The sequence below is a fragment of the Podarcis cretensis genome (genome assembly GCF_951804945.1).
Source record: "Podarcis cretensis genome assembly, chromosome: 2".
In the NCBI taxonomy this organism is placed as follows: Eukaryota; Metazoa; Chordata; class Lepidosauria; order Squamata; family Lacertidae; genus Podarcis; species Podarcis cretensis.
The window spans coordinates 78,495,365-78,514,438 of record NC_137171.1 but is presented as its reverse complement, the minus strand read 5'-3'; the positions used below and the strand labels follow the sequence as shown (position 1 = coordinate 78,514,438).

The window sequence follows — 19,074 nt, the reverse complement described above, 5'->3', positions numbered from 1 at the left end:
TTGTCTGTAAACTACCCTAGAATCACTGGACCAAAGGCGGCATACAAATTTAAATAGTCACCCATTATAGAAACTGTTCATTAGTGTTAATGGCCCAGTTCAGCCATAGACCTCATTCTGACATAATGAGCCTTGGACCTGTGTGCTCTCCTCCCTTTTCTCCTCTGCATCTACAACCCGGAGATCAGAAGTCTTTACTTCCTTTTTAAACTAACTTGTTCAGTATTGTGCTTGAAACTCAAGAAATGGGCTGGTCTTAATTACCAGTACTTTTTTTTTTTTTAGAGAAACAAGCCAGCTTCGAACTGTGGTTCGTGAAGTTGGCTGGTATCAGTGAAGATTGATACAGAGATGCAGGTAGCATTGATAGAAACATATAATGAACTGTTGGACATTTGTCTTCAGTAATAGCATTTTTAAAAACAACAATAACACTTCGTTTTACCTGGCTGTCAATTCCAAGCATAAGCAACATGGAGAAGAACAGTATTGCCCACAAAGGTGAGACAGGAAGTTGTGTAACTGCTTCTGGATAGGCTAAAAATGCAAGCCCAGGACCTGGTAATGGGGGAAATGTATTTATTGTCACTTACCATTAACGCAATATCTAGCAGCTCAATTTATTAACTATAAACTAATTTAGGCATTTTACTACTAATATCTCATTTCATACTACTGTATAATAACAAAGCTGGAAAAACTGAGACAGATACGAAATGGAGCTTAGAAAGTGTAGGTTTAAATATGCACATGAATGTATATCTCTATATATCTATGGATATAGAAACAACTATATTTTTGTGAAAAACAATTACAATATATTTTTCTATATACCACAATAGCTTCTGCACTCTAAAAGCATTATGAAGTTATCTCGTATAAACATATGAAGCTGCTATGTATTTCCAACAAGTAACTGTCCTGGTAGTTACTTGTTTATGCATGTCCACATAGATTTTGGAGGTGTGTTGGCCACTAGGCTTGCAGACACTTCTCAGATTACTTTGGTGTAATGGCTACCGATCTCACAAGCGTATTAGTGCCTTGTTTATGCAAGTGAATGCCGCTCTATTTTCCTAGACAACCATTAGGACTAATGAACTTTTGGGGGGGTATTCTCTCAAGTGCAGATTCCCCAATTATAGTGTAACTTGTCTTCCCTGCTATCTTCTGAAACAATAAGACACTGCAAACTGTTAAGATGTTGCACACCTGATTTTGCAACTTCTTCAATAGGACGTTTGGTGACATGAGCCATGAATCCAACAATGGAGAAGATAACAAAACCAGCAAACATGCTTGTGCAAGAATTTATGCAGCACACTATGATGGAATCCCTGAAAAAAGAGACAGAGAGAGAAGAGGGCAATAAAACTGTCCAAAGTCAGGATTTCAAGCAACATTCCTGTTGACAGGGCAAATTGTTTAAGGCTTATGATACTGTATTATAACTCTGTATATGTAGGATTAACTTTTTAAATACAAAAATTATCAGTTTCTTCATTTGACAAAGAAGCCTTTCGTTGGTCTGTCTCTTATTAAGCACTGTGTCTGTTTTGCAGGGGAAAGTACTAATGGACATTACACTGATATGAGCTAGCTGAACAAATTTTGCTCAGGAATATTGAGACTTGCCAAGGTAGTCTTACTGCCCTAGACATCCCAGTTCCCAAGAGCCTGCAAATCGGGAAGTTTGATATTCTGACATTAAAAGTGGGGCTCTGCAGCAATATGTTGCAGCACCTAACAAAAGTGCTCCTGTTCAGAGTTTGAGCAATTCTTATAGGGCTGTTCAGGACTCACAGAAAGAAGGGAAGATGTCAGGATGAGGGGGGGGGGGGAGGAAAAGAGATACTTTAAATCTATCTTATTCACCTGAAATCTCTCCCAGCTATGCTATATAATGCAAAAAGTTGCCAGATCCATCTGAATTGCTTTATTGTTACATAGTTTAGTCATCCTCTCATATAAATGCTGAGAGTTAGAAGCAGATCAATTTAGGGTCTCAATAAGATATTTCTGGGACGCAGGTGGCGCTGTGGGTTAAAGCCTCAGCGCCTAGGACTTGCCGATCGAAAGGTCGGCGGTTCGAATCCCTGCGGCGGGGTGCGCTCCCGCTGCTCGGTCCCAGCGCCTGCCAACCTAGCAGTTCGAAAGCACCTCCGGGTGCAAGTAGATAAATAGGGACCGCTTACCAGCGGGAAGGTAAACGGCGTTTCCGTGTGCGGCTCTGGCTCGCCAGAGCAGCAATGTCACGCTGGCCACGTGACCCGGAAGTGTCTCCGGACAGCGCTGGCCCCTGGCCTCTTAAGTGAGATGGGCGCACAACCCCAGAGTCTGTCAAGACTGGCCCGTACGGGCAGGGGTACCTTTACCTTTACCTTTAAGATATTTCTTCATATTCCTCTCTAACCCCAAATGAAGCATAGGTCTTGGTGGAAGCCACACTGAATGTAGGTCCTTGCTGAGAACCTTTTTTTAAAATGTAGAAACCACTACTAATACTTTTGAGTGGCTTCATTTTGCTGCCAAAACAGATAGGGACCAAAACATCCAAATGAAGTATTAGAAGGAATGATGTTGCCCACTTTGCATCTCATGAGGATCTCTCCTTGAACAATACAGCTGCTCCTCCAGTATGGGAGGAATCTGGAAACACCATGTGCTCTGTGTGCAGTAGGAGAGAATCGTTCCCTTTCAGCTTCTGGGGGATTATGTTTGTGCCCTGTGAATTGTATCAAATATTCCCTATCTGCAGTATCTAGGAATCTAGGCTACTAAAGAATGGTAACTGCTTTACCTGTAAACATTGTTGTTGAAAGGGTTGTAACTTCCAAGAGCAATCAATGAGCCAAGACCCAGACCATAGGAGAAAAAGATCTGTGTGGCAGCATCCAGCCATACCTAGTCATAAAGGACAAAGACAGGTCCACATGGCTATGATTGGTAGTTTATATATAGTTACAAACAGGTGATAATAAATAATGAACGTGCAATGACAATATGAGCAATACTACTACAAATGGCCCAGAAATCAGTACAAGGGTTCCTGCTAGTGCAACATGCCTGGTGGAACAGGCTCTGGTGGGACAGGAGAAACCCCAGAACACCACATGGGGAGGAGAGCAGAGGGGGTTTTAATGTGGCATGCAGAAACACTTGCTCCAACAGAATGATCAGAAGAGTGCATCACTTGAACTCCTCCCCATAGGATTATTAGGTTACCAGGCCTGAATGCTTACCTCAGAGTCGGAGAGCTTCTCAAATTTAGGAGTTACATAGAATAAAATGCCTTCTCTTGCTCCAGGTAATGTTACTCCACGGAAGAACAAGATAATCAACATGACGTATGGATACGTGGCAGAGAAGTACACTACCTGAAACAAAGAATGGGGTGCGTAGCGTTAGAAGCAATGAGTTTAACACTGAGGTTTAAGAAATACAGGGGAAATAAACGTGGTGATGCTGTACACATCTGAATCTAAGACTAGGGATGGGAAGTTCAGGCCTAGGGACCAAGTGCCGTCCTTCAGACTTTCATGCTAGGCCCTCCCGACTCTTCCTAGGCCACACTCCCATCCCAGCCACTCCTCTTGTAAGCCCTGCTTTGCACCCTCCTTGAGTGTTTTTGCCTGGCTGCAATACTTACTGCTTGCCTGGATGGAGGACAGAGGAGGTGTGCGACAGTGTGTGTAGAAACTAGCTTACTGAGAGAAGGTAAAATTCATATTAGTTGCTCTGCCTACTTTTGCCTCTGGTCTCACCCACGATTAGCATGTGGCCACGCCCAAAAAAGGTTACTAAGAAGGAAATGTGGCCCTCGAACTGAAAAAGTTTCCACTGCCCCCATCTGAGACAGATGCAACAGTACTCTGCTCTTTCTTATTGCATGTTAAGCACAGGGCTACACAATCCCCTCCTTGCTAGACATGCCCATGCTTGGTTCTCTTGTATGGATTGCCACCCTCCACCTTTTATAGTTAACTCTGCTCTTACTCACTTTTACCGCCACGGCAGTACCTATTTATCTACTTGCACCGGCGTGCTTTCAAACTGCTGGGTTGGCGGGAAGGTAAACAGTGTTTCCGTGTGCTCTGGCTTACGTCACGGTGTTTCGTTGTGCCAGAAGCATTTTAGTCATGCTGGCCACATGACCCAGAAAGCTGTCTGTGGACAAATGCTGGCTCCCTTGGCCTGAAAGCGACATGAGCGCCGCAACCCTATAGTCACTTTTGACTGGGCTTAACCGTCCAGGGGTCCTTTACCTTTAACTACTACTCACTTTAAAAAAACTTAAAAATTCAATTTGTACAGTAATGGAATATATATATACATGCTTGAAATACAATTTACAGCAGAAAACAATAATTTTGTCGCGCCTTTAAAGCTTGCATGTTTTATCCAAGTTTATGAAAGTTTGTGCCATAATAAAATTTGTTAATATTAATGGTGTTGGAAGAGTCTTTATGTTTTTTGCTGCAACAGACTAGCACCGCTATCCGTCTAGTAATTTACAGGGGTATCCAAAGAGTTTTAAAAAGGGCATTAACATTCATATCTCATGGAAGGATGTATCAGCAAGTCTATTTTGAAGCTTTAGAATTCTATGCTGACTCTGATTACAATGCACAGGCTTTTAGAACATATTCTTACCTTTCCTGTCCAGCCTACCCCCTTCCAGATGCAGAAATACACTAAAATCCAGGCAATTGCTAGAGTAATTGCTAGTGGCCAACGGATCTGGCCTGGTTTTTCCAATCCATCTGTCATTTGGTGCATGTTACGTCTAAAATCAAAGAGGAGATGTATAAATTTCTTGAACTTAGCGGACCTTATACATCTAGTAAGAAATTAACTGAACATATTCATTGGGATGAGGAAAAGATTTTTCTCAACTTACTCCCAGAATTCCAAAACAGCACTTGTCATGTTGGTGGTATTGGCTATACTATAATTTGAGAAACAGTGGTCTGTGTTCCAGGGATTGTTACAGTGTCTCCATGGAAGATTCTAATTAAAAAGGCAAGGATAAAGGATGGGGAGAGAAGAATAAAAACATCAGTGTTTTTAAAGTCATCTTAGGAGCTAACAGCTAGTATATCACGCTTGCTTAGAAATGATAGCCAATGTTAAAACTAAGCTGGTTCCAATTTTTCAGGGCATTAAGCTTCCACAGGGTTCATGCCTGTCTAGAATTATATTCTGTTGTAACTTTTGTCTCTTAAATGTTCTTGACTTACATTTTTATATGCATACTTCTGAAGACACACAGTACATTATTGGACATGAAGAGTGGCACTAATCTAATCTTTTTCCAGCATTTGATTTACTCTTCACAATTAGGAAGAACTAAACATGCTTTCTTTTTCTTTTTTAACTTGAGTTGAGTGTTTCTTTTCCTACTAGACTTTTCTCTCAGACCCATTTTGTACCTTATTCTGGTGGAGGCTGCCAAAAAGAGTTTGGGCCTTGCTCTACCACTTTATGGGTCCATTAGGAATGTGTTGGTTGTGAATTCCTAGGCAAGCGCATCCTGAAACAATCAGATTGCAGGTCTCTGTAGGAATTCTGCACCACAACAAATCTGTGTGAGGTTGATTGAGGCCTGACTTTAACACACTTTATAACAGCAGGTGCTAGCCTGCTAGCCACCTGGAGCCTCTGGAAAGCACAACTCACACCACTTGCATTGAAGATGGGGGTCAGAAAAGCCCCTTGGGCTGACAGGATGTGATTATGTGTCATCCATTCCAAGGACTTCATATGAAAAATGTATGGCTGCCCCTATGAACCCATGGAGGAAGCCATCAATCTTGTGCTGTCAATCCCAGGGACAGCTCTGGCCAAATTTTCAATGGGTATGACAGCAGCTATGCTTTCTAGCTGCTGCAGACAGCTAGTACCTGTTTAAAAAAGAGGGAGAAAATGTGTTAAAGCCAGCACTTGAGGCACTTTTAATTGTTAAAATATTAAATCTGTGCAGGGGGAAATGCACACAGATACTGGATAGAATACATGTATTGGTGAACACATGCAAAAGACAAATTAACCAGAACAAGACCGACACATCCATTCCTGCTGCCCATGCAACTAGGCTATGGCTGTACTGGACTTATGCAGCTGTTTTAAAACATGGGTTGTGTGAAATCTAAATGGAACCCCAGCCAGCCATCTGGCTGCTGCATTTTTGGACCAATTGAAGTTTCCAAGCCATCTTCAAAGGCAGTCGCATATAGAGTTCCTTGTAATAATCCAGTTTGAAAATTACCAGAACCTGGAATACTATATCCAAATCATCTCTGTCCAAAAGGAGCTGCAGCTTGTGGTCCAGCCAGAGCTGGAAAAATGGACTCCTAGCCTCTTAGGCCAGTTGAGCCTCCACTGACAAGCAGAATCCAGAAGAACCCTTAAACTGTGGACCTTCTCCTTCCATGGAAGTGCAACCCACCCAGAACAGGCTGTCCTTTCCAGCTCCTGGATGTGAGAACTCAGGATGCATAACAGCTCTGAATTTTCTGAATTCAGCTTCAATTTATTGGCTCACATCCAGCCCGTCACTGTCTCCAAGCACAGGTTTAACATCTCAACTGTCTCTCCTGATTCAGTTCGAACAAAGAGATAGTGCTGGGAGTCATCTACAAATTAAGGACACTTCACTCCAAATCTCCTGATGACAACTCCCAGAGACTTCATGTAGACATTAAATAACGTGGGAGACAAGATGGGACCCTGTGGGAAACCACAGAAAACTTCCATGACACCAAATAGTAGCCTCTCATAATGACTTTCTGGAAATGGTCCTGGAGGTAGGAGTAGAACCACTGAAGTACAGTGCCCCCAACCTCCCTGAGATGCTCCAGAGTGATATTGTGGCCAACAGTATCAAAAGCTGCTAAAAGATTGAGAATTAGCAGGGTCACATACCCTCTATTTTTCTCTTCAAAAATGTGATCAACTAGGGCAGGGGTCTGCAACCTTTAAGACAAAAAGAGCCACTTGGACCCGTTTCCGAAGAAAAAAAAACTGGGAGCCGCAAAACTCGTCATTATAAAAATAACTTTTTTGTCACTTTTTTATTATTTCTTTGTTTGACCCCTCAGAATTACTCCTCCTCATAGAAATAAATGTTAAATTAACAAGTTACCTTTTTGTGTGTGTGTGTTCTTCACTCCCCTTCAAAACAGTGACCAGCGTACATGCCCCCTTTCAATGCAGTGACCAGCATACATGTCCCTTACAATGTAGCGGGCGGGTGGGAAGGTGACGTCGGGACGGTGCATGACTAACGCACGCACCGCCCCCATGCGACGTCACAGCCAGTACAGCGCCCGCCACAGTGGGGAGTGTCGGGGCGCACAATGCGCCTCCTCCCCTCACTAGTATCCGCCCCGGAGCCACGGCAAAGGTGTAAAAGAGCCACATGCGGCTCCGGAGCCGCGGGTTGCAGACCCCTGAACTAGGGCAACCGAGGCAGTTATAGTGCCACGGTCAGGCCTGAGGCCAGATTGGAATGGATCCAAGGAATTGGTTTCCTCCTAGCATCCCTGAAGTTGGACCACCACTACCTTCTCAAGCATATCAAGGGTATGGTCCCGGGGTGCAGGGAGGTCTTCTTAAGGAGGGAACCAACCAATGCCACTTTCAGTAAAGCATTAATCACTCCCTAAAAAGGTAAAGGTACCCCTGCCCGTACGGGCCAGTCTTGACAGACTCTGGGGTTGTGCGCCCATCTCACTTAAGAGGCCAGGGGCCAGCGCTGTCTGGAGACACTTCCGGGTCACGTGGCCAGCGTGACATCGCTGCTCTGGCGAGCCAGAGCCGCACACGGAAACGCCGTTTACCTTCCCGCTGGTAAGCGGTCCCTATTTATCTACTTGCCCCCGGAGGTGCTTTCGAACTGCTAGGTTGGCGGGCGCTGGGACCGAGCAGCGGGAGCGCACCCCGCCGCAGGGATTCGAACCGCCGACCTTTCGATCGGCAAGTCCTAGGCGCTGAGGCTTTAACCCACAGCGCCACCTGCGTCCCTCCCTAGGCCCACCTAATTAACCTTCTATGGCTCACTCTAAGAAGATAAGATGTGTAAGAGTCAAGGGGGCAGGTGGTCGGCTACACTTCTTCAAGAAGCTTGTCCAGATTAAGCAAAAAAACACACAACACCATTCACCACGTGAAAAAACTCTTTTGGGTGGCTACTTGCAGATGTGATGGTAGTGGAGAAGTAAGCTTTCTTTGCCACCATCATTCGGTAGGCAGGGTGGTGTAGTTGGTTGTACATGAACATGCCCTAAAGTTTTGAAATAGTTGTATTCCACCTCAAGGTTGATGTGAGAGACAGTAAAGAAATAGTTAAAAATAAATATATGGACCTGTGGAATAGAGGAAGGCCATTGCTATATGAACTTCTGGCTGCCTCTGGAAATTAAAGTTATATATTACGCCAGTATGTTGCCACGATGTGTTTTATGGACCAAAACATTATAATACCTGTTGGAATAATAGAATCTCAAAATGCTATGGGTGGAACTTTTAGTGGTCAAGGAACCAGCATGACTTCCTAGCAATGCTATTAGGTCCTAATCTATGTCCATACACAACTGTTGTTCTCCAGTTTTCAAGTTCACCCAATTTAAATCATTTCCCTATGCAACAGAAAGGAGAAGCTGAAATGATTTGTCCATTAGGTAGATCATTCAGCAAGTAAAGTAACTTGTGAAGAAGTTGGTGGGAGATTGATGAGAGGAGTGAGCAGGGGGGCAAAACTCCCCTATGTTATCATTATTATTATTTTAAAGTAGGTCAGCTGAGCTGTAATGAGGGTTTTCTAAACATGAGAAGAAAGATCACTTACTGTGGTGAAAGAGTTGTATAAGTAATATATGGCCCAGGAAATAATCACAATGTAGTAAATATTAAGCCAGAAGGACAGGACAGCAGCAGCTAATCCCACACCTATAGGGAGAAAAGCATATCAGAGCATTTTAGGATTCATATTCTTAGCAGTAGAGTTTCAGAATATAACAATAATAAGTACATTTGGAGGGATGTAAACCTAAATAAGATAAAATTGCTATGTGTAGTGGTTACGTGAACTGCAGTTTGAGGTACCAGTCTTCTTAATGAGGGTTGAAGAGCAGCACAAAAAAACCTACACTTTCAGTTTATGTTTCTACAAAGTCAGATAACCCTTTTGCTATGGGCAGGGAGCAGCCACACGAAGGGGGAAGAGATATCACAATAAATGTCACTATGTGCACTACAAGTAAGCAAATTAGGGTTGTTGGGCAAAGGAAAGCGAGTGCATCTTTAGAAAGCAGTGTTCTGTTGCCAAATGAAATAAGGGTTCTGAATGTTTAGCCAGCCTACAGCTGGAAAACAATATACTGAGAAATTGAGACTGAGGATAATACATTGCAACACTTGCCATAGTCAAGAGATGTGTATGGAAAGAAAAATAGGATAAAGGTTGGAGATGCCTGGGATTAAATTGCAGAACTACCTGGTTATTCGGTCTATTTTTCTCATATAGACAGAGTTTACACTGGCTTGTTGTAAAAGTGCAATTTCAGAGTTATGTAAACATCATTTTATTATTTCTTTTGCAATAAATATGTATTGGTTTGGTGCATCTTTTAATATACTTAAATAACTTTGAATTCTTAGTCTAGAAAAAGTGGGCCAGTATTAAATTGATCAAAGAATGACCTGAATGTTAACACCTACTATGGTATTAATAGCAATGTATTTAACTCAACACTGTACCTTTGAACATTGGAGCAAGCTTCCAAACTCCAAGACCTCCTATGGATGTGTATTGCCCAAGCGAACATTCCAAAAGAAACAGGGGAACTCCAGCAAAAATTAAAGTAAGGAAATATGGAATCAGGAATGCTCCTGAAAGGATACAAAAAATGAGCAATTATACTGAAAACCAACATATGTATCATTAAGCAAGAATTCAACATTCATTTTTCCTTTAAATGAAGCAGAAAGCAAATGAACACTATTTTGCTCTAGATCTCTGATACTATTGCCCTAATCGTATGCATGGTTAGGGATATGCTTTGCTGTTTTGCAGTGTGAGCTGAGTCACATGTTACAAAGAATATTTGCAGATGAGTTTCTGCCTCATTGTTTTTGATAGGAGCAGACAGTCTTTACCAGCAGTTAATACCACCAGGAGGGTCTTGCTTTGTGTTGCAGCAAGAAGGAGCTACTCTCACTACTGAGCACCCTGACATAACCTTGACCTGGCTGCTGAACCTGGCTTTTTGGTGCCATACTTAGTCTGGAAGAGACTGCTTTCCTGTTAAAGGCAAAAGCAGATGTTCTCATAGTACACAAGGCATATCCTTTTTCTAAAACCTAGCTGCTTTGGCCGCCACCGAGTATAATAGTATATCATGGTGGCACTCTGAATGGGACGAGGCAAAGAATAAGCAGAGCAGTCTCTGTGAGCCTCTTTGCTCTCCTCCAAATGGATAATAGGGAAAGTGTTCTGCTGCCCTCCAAACCAACCATATGGGAACTCAAAATAGATAGTCATCTTTCACTGAAGTGATCACCTATCATGGCCAAGGAATCCAGTGTGCAAGTAGTAAAATCTGTTTAGCATGCCCTTCCAAAAAGCATTATCATGCAGTTTGAAAGACCTGTGTTAAGAACTTCAGCCTGCTCTCCCTTCTCTGCTGCTGGTCTTGTAAGATTAACAGGAAGTAGTGGATTCTGATCAAAAATATTTAGCACTTAATTACATAAACTGAACTCAGTACCTCCTCCATTTTTCCCACAAAGGTATGGAAACCGCCAAACATTTCCTAAGCCAATCGCATAGCCAACACAGGACATAAGAAAGTCAAATTTCCCCTTCCAGGTGTCTCTGTCTGGAATATCTCCTTTTTTCTTCTGCACCTTGACCACCAGTGTCTTAGGCTTGTCATTGGTGATTGAGGCATCACTGAGTTCTGTGGAGATTTGTCCATCAGCTACTTTTGTTCCATTTGTTGCCATGTCTCTAGGTTTAGATGGAGAGGCTCTCGCAGCTGGACGAGAAATGTCAGCACCAGTCCACGTGGACAGCAGCTTTGCGGCTGTTGACTACCCAACCAAAGCTTGATGGGGTTGTTAAAATATCAGTGGAGGTGATGCTTGAGTGTGTTAAAATCCAAACAGGTATTTTGTAATAGGTGTCCGTATTGATCTGCAAAACAAGACCAGGAGACTTTTTAAATTGGGCCTTACACAGAAACGATCACAGTTAAATTCAAATCCTTTCAGTAACTTGAATGTATTTTCAGATTGTGCCCTTGATCACAACCAGCCATGAAAGTGTACTTTTTATCTAAATATAGGAGTCCTTCTTGGAATGAGTGGGAGTTTAACTCATGACATTTGTCAACACCCAACAATTCACAAAACAAATGATGCACGGATAAATGCACAACACTATGTTCTTCAAAATTACACTCAGTTTTTAAAAAAAGTTATTAAGAAAAAACACATGAGGAAGTAGCCATCATAAAATGAAGACGAAAGGCCTTTGTGGGTGAGGGGCTCCCAGGTTCAGGAAATAGACCAGTTGCCTGTTCTTAATGGGGTTGTTCCCTTCCCGAAGGAGAATGTACATAGCTTGGGAGGTAGACGTTTCCTCAGTGGTCAGAAATGCTTCCTTCCAGCATTGGCTGGTAATCCAGCTATGGCTGTTTCTGGGCAGGGAGAGTTTGGCCATAGTGTTGCAGGCCTTAGTAACCTTTAGATGGGACTACTATTGTGTGCTCTACATGGACCTACCCTTGAGGTTGGTTCAGAAATTACAGATGGTGCTGAATGCTGCACCCTGGAATAGCTCTGCATTAGCATATTACTGGAAACTGCAATGACTAAGATCAAGGTATTGTTATTTGTGTTTAAAGGAACAGGTTACCTGAAAGACTGCCTTATACACCAGCCAGATCACTGTGATCATCTAGAGAAGCCACACATTCCTTTATCTTATACTTGATTTCAAGGGTTTCAGCGTGGCACTGATCTTATTGAGATGGACACCTACAATTCTGATGTTTTGTCATCTGTTGAAAACATTTTAATTTCTCAAATGTTTTAGATAATTAATTCTGTTTATTGTTAGTCATTTGGTTCTAGTTATGATTTTATCAATGGTGGTTGTACTTTTTTAGTGCCCACCACCACCATCACAATAGCTTTCTTATGAATTACCGTATTTTTCGCACCATAACACGCACCCGACCATAACACGCACATAGTTTTTAGAGGAGGAAAACAAGAAAAAAAATATTCTAAACGAAACAGTGGATGTATGATTTTTGTGGTTCATGCTGTGGCCACAGACATGTTATCTGACGGTGAATTTGGGGTAGCCCAATGCAAAAATCTTGAGGATCCATGTGGATCCGTGCTTTGTAACCACATTTTTGCACCACTGCGGCCCCAGGCAACAGTGGGTGTGTGGTTTTTTTGGTGCAAGCTGTAGCCATGGACATGCTATGTGATCTGATGGTGAATTTGGGGTGACCCAGTGCAAAAATCCTGAGGATCCATGTGGATCCGTGCTTTGTAACCACGTTTTAAGTGGGGAGGGAAGGAAAAGCACTCAAAGGACAAGGTGCACGCGTGGGGTGGGTGGAGAAGGATGCTGTTAATAATGCAGAAGAGGGGTATAAGAGAAGGCTCCTCTCCTCTCCCGCTTTGCTCCTTTAAAGGCTCTGCTTCTCTCCCTCTTCCCCAGCTCGCTGAAAAACTTTGCTGCTATTTAGCCAGCTGAGTGGCGAGGAGAAGGGACAGAGAGCCTGCTTGCGAAAAAATTTGCTGCTATTTAGCGAGCTATTCTCTCCCTCCTCCCCAGCTCGCTGAAAAAAAGAGCTCCCTCCTCCCGGCTCCCTGAAAAACTTTGCTACTATTTAGCCAGCTGAGTGGGGAGGAGAAGGGACAGAGAGCCCGCTTGCGAAAAAAAATTGCTGCTATTTAGCGAGCTGTTCTCTCCCTCCTCCCTGGCTCACTGAAAAAAACAGCTCCGGACTCGTGTAAGCGGCTCCTCTCCTCTCCCGCTTTGCTCCTTTGCAGAAGCAGGCTCTCTGTCCCTCTCTCCTCCCCACTCAGCGGCTCTTCTCCTCCTTTGCTGTTTCAAAGCGAGCCACGGAGGAGGGAAGGAAGGGGAACCATGGATCCTCTGCTGACTGCAGCAGATCCCCCCGCCATCCGTAAGCATTCGCTCCATAACACGCACAGACATTTCCCATTACTTTTTTCCTCCTAGAAAGTGAGTGTTATGGTGCGAAAAATACGGTAGGTGGTTTAACCATATAAACAAAAAATAAATCAAATACTTGATAAATCAAATAAATAAACAATAAAACCTTTAATCTTTTCTCAAAGGTTGGATTTTAAAGGGTTAGCAAATCATTACACTTTATGGACTGTTTAAGGCAAGGAAGCTGTCTTATACTAAGTCAGAACTTTGACCGATTTAGATCAGTATTATCTACTATGAATGACAGTGGCTCAATAGGATTTAAATCGAGTCTTTCTTGGGCCTACCTGAAGATGCCAAGGTCTGAGCCTGGGATCCTTTGCATGCAGAGCCTGTGCTTTGCCACTGAACTATGACTGTTCTCCTTATGGGGTTGTGGGAACCGCTCCCTAGAAAGCTGCTCCCATACCGCTAGGACACCATTCAGATGTGTCCCAAGTATCTGAATGCAGGGTGCAATTATTTTCCTCTGTGAATTGGTCATAATGCTATTCTTACTTGAACAACATAAGAAACAAAGGGAAACCTTCTTAGGATTCAGGTCTAACTTTGCACCTTAACTTGCATGTTCCCTTGATCGCTGCTGGATTTCTTTGAAGAAAAACAAACAGGCAATATGCATGCCAACAAGTATACTTTATGGTTACGATAATACAATATTGTTTAATGGCATTAATAATTGCTTTTGTAGTACACATTTCAGGTAAATGAACCAAGACAAGGCAGAGAGAACCATCATAATCAGAAGCTGAAATGATCACAAATGTTGTGATCATTTCAGCTAGCGGTTTATAATGATCACATTATTTTTATGATACCTTTGTCACACTGTGTACTAATGGAATCACAGAATCGTTGAGTTGGAAGGGAGCCCAAGGGTCATCTAGTCCAACCTCATACAATGCAGGAATCTCAACTAAAGCATCCCTGGCAGATGGCCATCTAATGTCTGCTTAGAAACCTCCATCAAAGGAGAGTCCTCCCAAGGTATTTTACCTTGTTGCCCTTTCAGATAACTCCCATGCAAAAAAACCCAAACCACCAAATATTTATATTTTACAATGGACTGCACAGTAGCTGCCTATAGCAATGAAAACTATAGCAATGAAACTAAAACTTTTTTAAATAGAACACGGACCCATAGGCTAGTATCCAACTAAGCTCTCCTCAAAGTAGACCTGTTGGACTTAATAGACTTAAGTTAGTTCTGTCCATTAATTTCAACGGGTCTACTCTGAGTGGACCAGCATTGGATGTAACCCATGCATTTCAACTTTCATTATTTGAAAGAGCTAGAAGATAAAATGAAAATTTAGTATGAAGCATATAATGAATGCAAGCTTTGGTTTAAAAAAATAGCTCAGTGAATGCCTAATGGACAATTGTTGCACTGTCAGTATGACTGATGAGGAACCCATCAGTGATAAATTATAATCCAAATATATTAGCTTTTCAATTACAGCCTTCTGGCCATTATTTCCAATCAAAATGTCAGTAATCAGAACTCTTTTCTATAAATTCTTAGCTAAACTGTTATCCCCTTTATTCTACAGTTGCATCTCAGAGAAGCAGCATTGTATTTAGACGAATCTTTTTGAATCTGCTGGGTAAAGAACAATTTAGCGTGCCTGCACTTTGTCCACCATTGCATTCAGTCACTGGCATCCAGCATTTTTAGAAATGTGTGTACCTACATTTGAAGTACAAGCCCCTCTGCTTGTTGTGATTATATTACACAATCAAATCCATTTCATACACAGAATCTGGTAGAGTAAGACTTTGTAAAGACAAGTCAGGCATTTTACTGGGACCAGCTCAAATTTTATGAGATTTTCATGGGTCTCTGTAGTCCTCAATGTGTTGGGCTTCCTTTGCTCATCATAATCCACACTAGATTAAATTTTCACTTTACTGTGGTGAACTTCCATTTTATTTTATTGTCTTGTAAAAATTGATATTTCTTGCCTTTATTCCATTTGATCACAAAGCAGACAAAAAAGAAAATGGAAGGATGAGCCAATTAAGATGAAAATGAAAAGATGAGCTGATGAAATGGAAGAATTTCTTTCTTTTTTCCTTCCAAAGAGCATCACTTGCCTTGCAGTCATCTGGGTTTGTAAACATTGCTGATTCACAAGTTCAAGTAGGAATCAGTTCTTTGGGAACTGTTATATTTCTCTATGTATGCTGATGAAGTAAAGGACATGGGAAGATAACCTTCCTTAACTTTTTTGATTGTAATTGTAAATGTGAAAAAAGAGGGGTTGTTGGAAAGAGGTTATAGTACTCAGATTCCACATGAACACCAACATTTGCTAATAGCATTACCCTATTCTCAGGGGCAATGACACATGATTTGCATTCCCAAATTCACCCTAAGGGCCTTTCTTTCAAATTTGAGTTCAGAATATTCTGTCCTGCCCCCAAATAATTTTTTTAAAACCTAACCATCTAATTCAAAAAGGAGTGTAGATTTGTGTGTGCAGAATATTGAGACACCTGTAAAAAATACCCAAAATGAATGTGAGTTTCTTTATCTGGGAGAAAGATTAATGGCATCACTGAATAATAGAAATGTGCCTGAAATAGCCAGTGCACAAATTTCTAGCACCACCTACTGATGAAAATTAGAAGCACAAATGAGGTGTTTCTTTTTTCTTTTTATAGTACATTGTTATCAAGATTTCCAGTTTTGTTTTCCAGTTTAAAATAAGTGCAATATAAGTGCAATAAGTGCAATATTTGCTCAGATCTCCCAAATCACAATTTTTTAGTATGCAAAACCATATTTTTAATTGATTAGGTATGAGAATTATGTGAAAACCTTTGCATAACTTTGTCCAACTCCTTTGCATAATGCTCTAGTTCCAGAATGGCACTATTACCAAAATCTTTAACCAAACCAAGATGTTATTTATTGGGGCTTCCACCACAGTTCCTGTGAGTAGCACTTTATATTCAGGATTTAGACAAAAACAGTGAAATTTTTGATAGAGTTGCTGAAACACACAACACAAGCTTTTTTAACAACTAGAAAGAACTAAAACAGGACATTTAGTATTGACTCAGCCCTGTATACAATGTTAAAATAATGCTGGGCTTGAAAAATAAGCACCAGAAAGCTCTGAAAAGGAGGAACGAATGGAATACAATCCTGTGAAGGTTAGGATAAACTTTAATAAATAAATTATGTCATCACATTCATGTATTTAAGAGGCAGGCACAGCCAAATAATAGATTAGCATTTACAAACTTAGCTCTGTAAAAAAAAAAACTAATACGCCCTTCTACTGCTTTATGCTGCTCTTCTAAACTGTACTATTTTCATTTTTATTTATTTAATTATTTGAGGCACCCTGGAAACACATGTAGTAATATATGTGTTAATGTTGTTGTTGTTTTTTAGTCGTTTAGTCGTGTCCGACTCTTCGTGACTCCATGGACCAGAGCACACCAGGCACTCCTGTTTTCCACTGCCTCCCGCAGTTTGGTCAAACTCATGCTGGTAGCTTCGAGAACACTGTCCAACCATCTTGTCCTCTGTCGTCCCCTTCTCCTTGTGCCCTCCATCTTTCCCAACATCAGGGTCTTTTCCAGGGAGTCTTCTCTTCTCATGAGGTGGCCAAAGTATTGGAGCCTCAGCTTCAGGATCTGTCCTTCCAGTGAGCACTCAGGGCTGATTTCCTTAAGAATGGATCAGTTTAATCTTCTTGCAGTCCATGGGACTCTCAAGAGTCTCCTCCAGCACCATAATTCAAAAGCATCAATTCTTCGGCGATCAGCCTTCTTTATGGTCCAGCTCTCACTTCCATACATCACTACTGGGAAAACTATAGCTTTAACTATACGGACGTTTGTCGGCAAGGTGATGTCTCTGCTTTTTAAGATGCTGTCTCCTATATGGGCCTTTGTTGGCACGATATGTGTTAATAATCATTTATAAATAATAACTAGCAACCCAGTGTGCAGGAAGTGAAATAACTTGAAACTACATTGGCCACAAAATTGAGAAATTCACTGCTGCCAAACCTTAAAACAACCCTGTCTATAATGATATGATGAAAAGTCAAGGTAAGATGGAAAATGTAACTAAAATAGTAGTTTACTGTTGACCAGTATAAGCAAAGATGTTACTATACAACAGAGTCAGCTTTCATACACTTCCTCAGCTGCATGGAAATTACTTCCCTGTTGTGTTGATTACAGAAGACCAGTTGTTTCATCTTTTGTGGTCTCCCCTCATATCCAACAGCCTTCAAACACATAATTTTGGACACAGAACAGTGTCATACAGACATGGTGTTGAATATACTCATTACGTTGCTAGGACTTTCTATGGAAACATTAGATGCAGTGAGAGACAGACTTAGGTCATACATTAGATGAACATGCTTGGGAAAAGACTTGTACCACTGAAACAAACATGTCCACACGTCAGGGTCCATGCTCTTAAAACAATGCAGTGGTAGTTCAGAAACCTAGTACAGCTTTGTTATATGGAAGCAGGCATTTCTCAAGAAATTGAAGAAATTGCAGGAGTAGGAGAACTCATGTATATATTTGGTGGGAGTGCTTGACTGTTAACACAAGAAATGCTGACCAGAAATGCTGACAGTCTTAAGTGAATTAATTTACCCCTCAGTTGCTTCTTAGAAATGTGTTTGAAGGTAACAATTCGGAAGTGAAATTTAAGGAATTACTAAAATTTCTGATAACTGCAGCACATCTACCCATTGCACAGAAGTGGAAGATACTCAAAACACTGGCTTCTGAAATGGTATTATTTGGTTATGGAATTCCATTGAAAGTTGAAATCTTTTATTAGTCAAGTCAAACAGAAAAGCTTGTGGCCACCTGAAGCATTCAAGGTGCTAAAGGTAAAGGTAAAGGTACCCCTGCCTGTACGGGCCAGTCTTGACAGACTCTGGGGTTGTGCGCCCATCTCACTTAAGAGGCCAGGGGCCAGCGCTGTCCGGAGACACTTCCGGGTCACGTGGCCAGCGTGACAAAGCTGCATCTGGCGAGCCAGAGCCGCACACGGAAACGCCGTTTACCTTCCCGCTGGTAAGCGGTCCCTATTTATCTACTTGCACCGGAGGTGCTTTCGAACTGCTAGGTTGGCAGGATTCAAGGTGCTAGGAACTGATTAAAAAGAACTACAAATGATTCTATTTCAGACTTTAGTGACAGCCATGAGAATCTTTTTTTTTTTTTTTTTAATATCTTAGGTTGGAAATGAGGAAGATCCTAAATTAGAAAAATGTACATGGTCTTTACCTTTGCATGTCTTGAGAACCATGAAAAACTAGGCCTTTAGTTCCTGAGGCTACATGAACGCTTTGTCTCAGACTGCCCTGATTCTCTCCAGCTCCTAGCAGAAATAAACCCCAGGCTTCACTGTCATGTCTCTCTACAGCAATTCAATTACTGCTTCCACTCCCGTTGGCTGCTTTACTGCTACACGAGTGACTCTTTCTATTAGCTGCAGCTGGGCTAGCTGGTGCCTAAAGGCACGGTCGGGAAGTAGCAATGGCAAAGACTTTGCATAAAGACGGAGAGTCAAAGCCTGTATGTTTTCTTCATATTAAGGTCATCTTCGCATCCGCAGAGGAATACTATTGTCAATATTAGATTAATATTGTCCTGTCTTTTTAAATGGGAACTGCTAGTCCAGTCTCTCAAATATATGGAGGAAACACTTCGTAAGTTAGGGATACAGCAGATGTCAAGGCAATAAACAACTATTTTACTTTTAAAAGACAACTGAAGGCAGCCCTCTTTGTTTTTAATATTCAGTTGGAAGCCACCCA

The 19,074-nt window shown here is 41.7% G+C and overlaps 1 protein-coding gene across 2 annotated transcripts in view; it reads right to left on the bottom strand.

Annotated features, from left to right (window-relative positions):
- Positions 1-19,074, bottom strand: part of SLC6A1 (solute carrier family 6 member 1) — an 82,636-nt gene that overhangs the window by 16,739 nt on the left and 46,823 nt on the right. For both annotated transcript variants that reach the window (XM_079967294.1, XM_079967295.1), the window contains exons 2-10: positions 10,770-11,197; positions 9,760-9,891; positions 8,849-8,949; positions 4,901-5,010; positions 4,654-4,786; positions 3,243-3,377; positions 2,801-2,904; positions 1,213-1,337; positions 446-558 (exon numbers count right to left, since the gene is read on the bottom strand). In XM_079967294.1, coding sequence (XP_079823420.1) covers positions 446-558; positions 1,213-1,337; positions 2,801-2,904; positions 3,243-3,377; positions 4,654-4,786; positions 4,901-5,010; positions 8,849-8,949; positions 9,760-9,891; positions 10,770-11,007 — 1,191 coding nt within the window. In that variant the 5' untranslated portion in view covers positions 11,008-11,197. The remainder of the gene's footprint in view (positions 1-445; positions 559-1,212; positions 1,338-2,800; positions 2,905-3,242; positions 3,378-4,653; positions 4,787-4,900; positions 5,011-8,848; positions 8,950-9,759; positions 9,892-10,769; positions 11,198-19,074) is intronic.